This window comes from Entelurus aequoreus, linkage group LG13, assembly GCF_033978785.1.
Source record: "Entelurus aequoreus isolate RoL-2023_Sb linkage group LG13, RoL_Eaeq_v1.1, whole genome shotgun sequence".
NCBI classification, from domain to species: domain Eukaryota; kingdom Metazoa; phylum Chordata; class Actinopteri; order Syngnathiformes; family Syngnathidae; genus Entelurus; species Entelurus aequoreus.
The window spans coordinates 3,791,169-3,801,168 of record NC_084743.1 but is presented as its reverse complement, the minus strand read 5'-3'; the positions used below and the strand labels follow the sequence as shown (position 1 = coordinate 3,801,168).

General features: G+C 44.4%; 1 protein-coding gene across 5 annotated transcripts in view; it reads left to right on the top strand.

The window, feature by feature from the left end:
• dync2h1 (dynein cytoplasmic 2 heavy chain 1) overlaps positions 1-10,000 on the top strand; it is a 303,505-nt gene that overhangs the window by 63,730 nt on the left and 229,775 nt on the right. For all 5 annotated transcript variants that reach the window (XM_062067256.1, XM_062067259.1, XM_062067258.1 and 2 more), the window contains exons 17-19: positions 5,702-5,841; positions 5,913-6,141; positions 7,535-7,662. In XM_062067256.1, coding sequence (XP_061923240.1) covers positions 5,702-5,841; positions 5,913-6,141; positions 7,535-7,662 — 497 coding nt within the window. The remainder of the gene's footprint in view (positions 1-5,701; positions 5,842-5,912; positions 6,142-7,534; positions 7,663-10,000) is intronic.

Sequence of the window (10,000 nt, the reverse complement as noted above, 5' to 3'; positions counted from 1 at the left end):
GGAGGACCTCCTCTGCCACTCTCACATCATCATCAGACAGGTTGATGATGTCTTTGACATTTGTCTGCAGGGTGTTGTGGGTCAATGCAGAGTATATAGCTGCCTGCTGCTCCAACATATCATAAGTGGAGTTCCACCTCGTTGGGACATCATGTATGAGCTTTATGAGTAGGCAGCTTTAGCATTTCTTGCTTTGTCTTAAGCACATGAGCAGCTTGTGCTTTGGTGGAGGTAGGTAACCTCCTTCCTGATCCTCCCAAGGAGGCGCTCCATCCTATTGACTGAGATGTGATGCCAAATTCACTACTTGCACTACCTGTGGTCCTAGTCCTGCCTCATTCACTGCAATTATTTGATTTTTGGCATTATCACTTGTGACTTGGATATTTTTATCCTCCATTCCTCCACTGCTTGTGTCAGTACTCGCCATGACCACGCTGTGTGTGGACTGAACGTGCGGACACCTTTTTTTTTTTGTTTCATATATCAAACCGCGGATCACGTGTGTGCCGAACCGAAGACACGCCCCCCCCCCCCCCCACCCTCCTCCCCACACCCACAGCCACACCCAGACACACACACACGCCTCTTTTTTTCTCTCCGGCGTGTGACAGGAAGATTCAGAAGAACGACACCGCAGCGCTTCTGTTTCTAGCCGATACTACATAAAAAATCACGTAAAGTAACGCAGTAACGCATCATGTAGTAACGGTAACTGAGTTACTGAATATAAAAGAATAACGCGTTAGATTACTAGTTACCGGCGAAACTAACGGCGTTACAGTAACGCGTTACAAAGTAACGCGTTAGTCCCAACACTGGTTATCAATAATCATATACCCACTTTTCTTTGGCGCATACGTACAATATACACATATATAGAATACAAGTACTAATAGGTGGTAACACCAACCAGTAACAAGTAAATCACTACCCAAATAATTAGAATAATAATAATAATGTAAACACTTTGTGATTGTTCGAAACCCTCATTATTGTACATATTGAAAGTCTTTGTATCTTTATTTCTTATTTGGTTTTCTTTAATGTTAAGGATACATTGTTAGGCAGAGGTGTACTTATAAAAATTTTATAGACAATTATAAAAAAAACTAAACCAGTGAAGTTGTCACGTTGTGTAAATGGTAAATAAAAACAGAATACAATGATTTGCAAATCCTTTTCAACCTATATTCAATTGAATAGACTGCAAAGACAAGATATTTAATGTTTAAACTGGAAAGCTTTGTATGAAATGCTCAGTCATTCACAAACAAGGACGGGGCGAGGGTCACCACTTTGTCAACAAATGCCTGAGCAAATTGTTTAAGAACAACATTTCTCAAGCAGCTATTGCAAGGCATTTATGGATTCCACCGTCTACGGTGCGTAATATCATCAAAAGGTTCAGAGAATGTGGACAAATCACTGCACGTAAGCAGCTAAGCCCGTGACTTTCGATCCCTCAGGCGGTACTGCGTCAAAAAGCCACATCAGTGTGTAAAGGATATCACCACATGGGCTCTGGAACACTTCAAAAAACCACCGCCAGTAACTACAGTTGGTCGCTACATCTGTAAGTGCAAGTTAAAACTCTACTCTGCAAAGCCAAAGCCATTTATCAACAACACCCAGAAACGCCGCCGGCTTCGCTGGGCCTGAACTCATCTAAGATGGACTGATACAAAGTGGAAAAGTGTTCCTTGGTCTGACGAGTCCGCATTTCAAATTGTTTTTGGAAACTGTGGACGTCGTGTCCTCCGGACCAAAGAGGGAATTTGCAAAATCCTTTTCAACCTATATTCAATTGAATAGACTGCAAAGACAAGATATTTAACGTTCAAACTGCGTGTGTAACGTCATTCACAAACAAGGACGGGGCGAGGGTCACCACTTTGTCAACAAATGCCTGAGCAAATTGTTTAAGAACAACATTTCTCAACCAGCTATTGCAAGGAATTTATGGATTCCACCGTCTACGGTGCGTAATATCATCAAAAGGTTCAGAGAATGTGGACAAATCACTGCACGTAAGCAGCTAAGCCCGTGACTTTCGATCCCTCAGGCGGTACTGCGTCAAAAAGCCACATCAGTGTGTAAAGGATATCACCACATGGGCTCGGGAACACTTCAGAAAACCACCGCCAGTAACTACAGTTGGTCGCTACATCTGTAAGTGCAAGTTAAAACTCTTCTCTGCAAAGCCAAAGCCATTTATCAACAACACCCAGAAACGCCGCCGGCTTCGCTGGGCCTGAACTCATTTAAGACGGACTGATACAAAGTGGAAAAGTGTTCCGTGGTCTGACGAGTCCGCATTTCAAGTTGTTTTTGGAAACTGTGGACGTCGTGTCCTCCGGACCAAAGAGGAAATTTGCAAAATCCTTTTCAACCTATATTCAATTGAATAGACTGCAAAGACAAGATATTTAACGTTCAAACTGCGTGTGTAACGTCATTCACAAACAAGGACGGGGCGAGGGTCACCACTTTGTCAACAAATGCCTGAGCAAATTGTTGAAGAACAACATTTCTCAAGCAGCTATTGCAAGGAATTTATGGATTTCACCGTCTACGGTGCGTAATATCATCAAAAGGTTCAGAGAATGTGGAGAAATCACTGCACGTAAGCAGCTAAGCCCGTGACTTTCGATCCCTCAGGCGGTACTGCGTCAAAAAGCCACATCGGTGTGTAAAGGATATCACCACATGGGCTCGGGCACACTTCAGAAAACCACCGCCAGTAACTACAGTTGGTCGCTACATCTGTAAGTGCAAGTTAAAACTCTACTCTGCAAAGCCAAAGCCATTTATCAACAACACCCAGAAACGCCGCCGGCTTCGCTGGGCCTGAGCTCATCTAAGACGGACTGATACAAAGTGGAAAAGTGTTCTGTGGTCTGACGAGTCCGCATTTCAAATTGTTTTTGGAAACTGTGGACGTCGTGTCCTCCGGACCAAAGAGGAAATTTGCAAAATCCTTTTCAACCTATATTCAATTGAATAGACTACAAAGACAAGATATTTAACGTTCAAACTGCGTGTGTAACGTCATTCACAAACAAGGACGGGGCGAGGGTCACCACTTTGTCAACAAATGCCTGAGCAAATTGTTTAAGAACAACATTTCTCAAGCAGCTATTGCAAGGAATTTATGGATTTCACCATCTACGGTGCGTAATATCATCAAAAGGTTCAGAGAATCTGGAGAAATCACTGCACGTAAGCAGCTAAGCCCGTGACTTTCGATCCCTCAGGCGGTACTGCGTCAAAAAGCCACATCGGTGTGTAAAGGATATCACCACATGGGCTCGGGAACACTTCAGAAAACCACCGCCAGTAACTACAGTTGGTCGCTACATCTGTAAGTGCAAGTTAAAACTCTACTCTGCAAAGCCAAAGCCATTTATCAACAACACCCAGAAACGCCGCCGGCTTCGCTGGGCCTGAACTCATCTAAGATGGACTGATACAAAGTGGAAAAGTGTTCCTTGGTCTGACGAGTCCGCATTTCAAATTGTTTTTGGAAACTGTGGACGTCGTGTCCTCCGGACCAAAGAGGGAATTTGCAAAATCCTTTTCAACCTATATTCAATTGAATAGACTGCAAAGACAAGATATTTAACGTTCAAACTGCGTGTGTAACGTCATTCACAAACAAGGACGGGGCGAGGGTCACCACTTTGTCAACAAATGCCTGAGCAAATTGTTTAAGAACAACATTTCTCAAGCAGCTATTGCAAGGAATTTATGGATTTCACCGTCTACGGTGCGTAATATCATCAAAAGGTTCAGAGAATCTGGACAAATCACTGCACGTAAGCAGCTAAGCCCGTGACTTTCGATCCCTCAGGCGGTACTGCGTCAAAAAGCCACATCAGTGTGTAAAGGATATCACCACATGGGCTCGGGAACACTTCAGAAAACCACCGCCAGTAACTACAGTTGGTCGCTACATCTGTAAGTGCAAGTTAAAACTCTACTCTGCAAAGCCAAAGCCATTTATCAACAACACCCAGAAACGCCGCCGGCTTCGCTGGGCCTGAACTCATCTAAGATGGACTGATACAAAGTGGAAAAGTGTTCCTTGGTCTGACGAGTCCGCATTTCAAATTGTTTTTGGAAACTGTGGACGTCGTGTCCTCCGGACCAAAGAGGGAATTTGCAAAATCCTTTTCAACCTATATTCAATTGAATAGACTGCAAAGACAAGATATTTAACGTTCAAACTGCGTGTGTAACGTCATTCACAAACAAGGACGGGGCGAGGGTCACCACTTTGTCAACAAATGCCTGAGCAAATTGTTTAAGAACAACATTTCTCAAGCAGCTATTGCAAGGAATTTATGGATTTCACCGTCTACGGTGCGTAATATCATCAAAAGGTTCAGAGAATCTGGACAAATCACTGCACGTAAGCAGCTAAGCCCGTGACTTTCGATCCCTCAGGCGGTACTGCGTCAAAAAGCCACATCAGTGTGTAAAGGATATCACCACATGGGCTCGGGAACACTTCAGAAAACCACCGCCAGTAACTACAGTTGGTCGCTACATCTGTAAGTGCAAGTTAAAACTCTTCTCTGCAAAGCCAAAGCCATTTATCAACAACACCCAGAAACGCCGCCGGCTTCGCTGGGCCTGAACTCATCAAGGATGGACTGATACAAAGTGGAAAAGTGTTCTGTGGTCTGACGAGTCCGCATTTCAAGTTGTTTTTGGAAACTGTGGACGTCGTGTCCTCCGGACCAAAGAGGAAATTTGCAAAATCCTTTTCAACCTATATTCAATTGAATAGACTACAAAGACAAGATATTTAACGTTCAAACTGCGTGTGTAACGTCATTCACAAACAAGGACGGGGCGAGGGTCACCACTTTGTCAACAAATGCCTGAGCAAATTGTGTAAGAGCAACATTTCTCAACCAGCTATTGCAAGGAATTCATGGATTCCACCGTCTACGGTGCGTAATATCATCAAAGGGTTCAGAGAATCTGGACAAATCACTGCACGTAAGCAGCTAAGCCCGTGACTTTCGATCCCTCAGGCGGTACTGCGTCAAAAAGCCACATCAGTGTGTAAAGGATATCACCACATGGGCTCGGGAACACTTCAGAAAACCACCGCCAGTAACTACAGTTGGTCGCTACATCTGTAAGTGCAAGTTAAAACTCTTCTCTGCAAAGCCAAAGCCATTTATCAACAACACCCAGAAACGCCGCCGGCTTCGCTGGGCCTGAACTCATCAAGGATGGACTGATACAAAGTGGAAAAGTGTTCCGTGGTCTGACGAGTCCGCATTTCAAGTTGTTTTTGGAAACTGTGGACGTCGTGTCCTCCGGACCAAAGAGGAAAAGAACCATCCGGATTGTTTTAGGCGCCAATTTGAAAAGCCAGCATGTGTGATGGTATGGGGGTGTATTAGTGCCCAAGACATGGGTAACTTACGCATCTGTGAAGGCACCATTAATGCTGAACGGTACATCTTTTTCATGGACGCCCCTGCTTATTATTTCAGCAAGACAATGCCAAGCCACGTGTTACAACAGCGCGGCTTCATAGTGTGGGTACTAAACTGGTAGTGCATTATGAAGCCTAAAATACCACAAGGGAGACTGTTGAACAACTTACTTTATCTACTTTAGTTCAGTCATGGCGGAAAGTGCTAGTGCTGATTACCTACACACATTTGTTTGGAAGCAGGGCTTCAGGTCTGATGACATGCGGGCGTGGCGTCAGCACTGGAACCATCAGCTCTACAAGGGTCTTGAACACCAGTACCAGACTGGACTGGAAGCTCTGAACAAGAACCTACCTGAAATACACATCGACCTCACTTTCAAGTTAGTGCAACGTCTTGGTTTTTGATTTTCCTTCCGTGTTCTTGGTAAGCAATGTTCCTCCCGCTGAGCAGACAAGGCCGGCTGCAGTTCCAGCCTCCCTTCGAGGAGGTGCGGGCGCGCTACTACAGGGAGATGAAGCGCTTCATCTCCATCCCCAACCAGTTCAGAGGTGTCAGCGCGGCGGGGGATCAGGTTATCTTCAGCGCCATGATTGACAGGAACGCCTCCGGCTTCCTCACGGTCTTCAGCAAGGCGGAGGACCTGTTCAGCCGCCTGCAGGCCATCCCCCTCAAGTACAAGGTAACCCGGCAGCATGCTGATGTGTACTAAGTAGGGCTGAAAACTCTATCACGATATACCCTTTTTTTCCAGACTACAGAGCGCACCGGTATTTAAGACCAACCCACTAAATTTGAGAAGAAATGAATATTTTCCCATTTATTAGTCGCACCTGACTATAAGTCGCAGATATATACATTAGAGATGTCTGATAATATCAGACTGTATCGGCCGATAAATGCTTTAAAATGTAATATCGGAAATTATCGGTATCGGTTTAAAAATGATCGGTATCGGACATTTATGACTTTTTAAAAGGCCGCTGTGCACACGGACGTAGGGAGAAGTACAGAGTGCCAATAAACCTTGAAGGCACTGCCTTCGCGTATCGGAATTTTTTGTTGAAATCAATTACGTGTATCGGGTTATATATTGATATGATTTTATCGCCCAGCCCCAGTAATTAGTGATTAGTAAATAGTAGGGATGTCCGATAATGGCTTTTTGCAGATATCCGATATTCCGATATTGTCCAACTCTTTAATTACCGATACCGATATCAACCGATATATGCAGTCGTGGAATTAACACATTATTATGCCTAATTTGGACAACCAGGTACGGTGAAGATAAGGTCCTTTTTTAAACAAAATAATAAAATAAGATAACTAAATTTAAAAAAATTTCTTGAATAAAACAGAAAGTAAAACAATATAAAAACAGTTACATAGAAACTAGTAATTAATGAAAATGAGTACAATTAACTGTTAAAAGTTAGTACTATTAGTGGAGCAGCAGCACGCACAATCATGTGTGCTTACGGACTGTATCCCTTGCAGACTGTATTGATATATATTGATATATAATGTAGGAACCAGAATATTAATAACAGAAAGAAATGGGGGGAGGGAGGTTTTTTGGGTTGGTGCACTAATTGTAAGTGTATCTTGTGTTTTTTATGTTGATTTAATAAAAAAAAAAAAAAAACCAACAAAAAAAAAAACAGATACAGATAAAAAAAACCCGATACCGATAATTTCCGATATTACATTTTAACGCATTTATCGTCCGATAATATCGGCAGGCCGATATTATCGGCAGGCCGATATTATCGGACATCTCTAGTAAATAGTCAACATTGTGTTAAAACACAACATACTGTATATACGGTATAGTGTGTTAGTGTGATGTTTTTGTGGTACATTCCCAACAATAAACACGTTGAAGTGGTATGTTATAATTTAATACATGACATGAATGGACTTAAAAATTATTTGACATATTTTTCATTTTTTCAAACAGTTCAATTTCCTCCGATGATGCGAGCATGTTTCACTTTTAGAAGCTGTATGGGCCCTTGAACCCCTCACAGTTTTTTTTGTTTTGTCTGTTTTTTTTTTTTTTGGTGCTGCAGGACTGGGTGGTGCTGGGCCAGGTGGATTTGGAGAAGTTGCTGGTGCAACACCTGACCTCCGTGCAGGACTGGGAGGCCAACTTCAAGGCCTTGAAAGCCAGAGGGAAAGAATCAGAGCGTCTGCCGAGGTACACGTTACACACACTGTGGTGCACACGTTACACACACACACACTGTGGTGAACACGTTACACACACACTGTGGTGAACACGTTACACACACACTGTGGTGAACACATTACACACACACTGTGGTGAACACGTTACACACACACTGTGGTGAACACGTTACACACACACTGTGGTGAACACGTTACACACACACTGTGGTGAACACGTTACACACACACTGTGGTGAACACGTTACACACACACTGTGGTGAACACATTACACACACACTGTGGTGAACACGTTACACACACACTGTGGTGAACACGTTACACACACACTGTGGTGAACACGTTACACACACACTGTGGTGAACACATTACACACACACTGTGGTGAACACGTTACACACACACACACTGTGGTGAACACGTTACACACACACTGTGGTGAACACGTTACACACACACTGTGGTGAACACGTTACACACACACTGTGGTGAACACGTTACACACACACTGTGGTGAACACGTTACACACACACTGTGGTGAACACGTTACACACACACACTGTGGTGAACACGTTACACACACACACTGTGGTGAACACGTTACACACACACACTGTGGTGAACACGTTACACACACACTGTGGTGAACACGTTACACACACACTGTGGTGAACACATTACACACACACTGTGGTGAACACGTTACACACACACTGTGGTGAACACGTTACACACACACTGTGGTGAACACATTACACACACACTGTGGTGAACACGTTACACACACACACACTGTGGTGAACACGTTACACACACACTGTGGTGAACACGTTACACACACACTGTGGTGAACACGTTACACACACACTGTGGTGAACACGTTACACACACACTGTGGTGAACACGTTACACACACACTGTGGTGAACACGTTACACACACACACTGTGGTGAACACGTTACACACACACACTGTGGTGAACACGTTACACACACACACTGTGGTGAACACGTTACACACACACTGTGGTGAACACGTTACACACACACTGTGGTGAACACATTACACACACACTGTGGTGAACACGTTACACACACACTGTGGTGAACACGTTACACACACACTGTGGTGAACACGTTACACACACACTGTGGTGAACACATTACACACACACTGTGGTGAACACGTTACACACACACACACTGTGGTGAACACGTTACACACACACTGTGGTGAACACGTTACACACACACTGTGGTGAACACGTTACACACACACTGTGGTGAACACGTTACACACACACTGTGGTGAACACGTTACACACACACTGTGGTGAACACGTTACACACACACACTGTGGTGAACATGTTACACACACACACTGTGGTGAACACGTTACACACACACACACACTGTGGTGACCACGTTACACACTGTGGTGAACACGTTACACACTGTGGTGCACACGTTACACACACACTGTGGTGCACACGTTACACACACACACTGTGGTGAACACGTTACACACACACTGTGGTGCACACGTTACACACACACTGTGGTGCACACGTTACACACACACACTGTGGTGAACACGTTACACACACACTGTGGTGAACACGTTACACACTGTGGTGAACACGTTGCACACACACTGTGGTGAACACGTTACACACTGTGGTGAACACGTTACACACACACTGTGGTGAACACGTTACACACACACACTGTGGTGAACATGTTACACACACACACTGTGGTGAACACGTTACACACACACACACACTGTGGTGACCACGTTACACACTGTGGTGAACATGTTACACACTGTGGTGCACACGTTACACACACACTGTGGTGCACACGTTACACACACACACTGTGGTGAACACGTTACACACACACTGTGGTGCACACGTTACACACACACTGTGGTGCACACGTTACACACACACACTGTGGTGAACACGTTACACACACACTGTGGTGAACACGTTACACACTGGTGAACACGTTGCACACACACTGTGGTGAACACGTTACACACTGTGGTGAACACGTTACACACACGCTGTGGTGAACACGTTACACACTGTGGTGCACACATTACACACACACTGTGGTGCACACGTTACACACACACACTGTGGTGAACACGTTACACACTGTGGTGAACATGTTACACACTGTGGTGAACACGTTACACACTGTGGTGAACATGTTACACACTGTGGTGAACACGTTACACACACACTGTGGTGCACACGTTACACACACACTGTGGTGCACACGTTACACACACACACTGTGGTGAACACGTTACACACACACTGTGGTGAACACGTT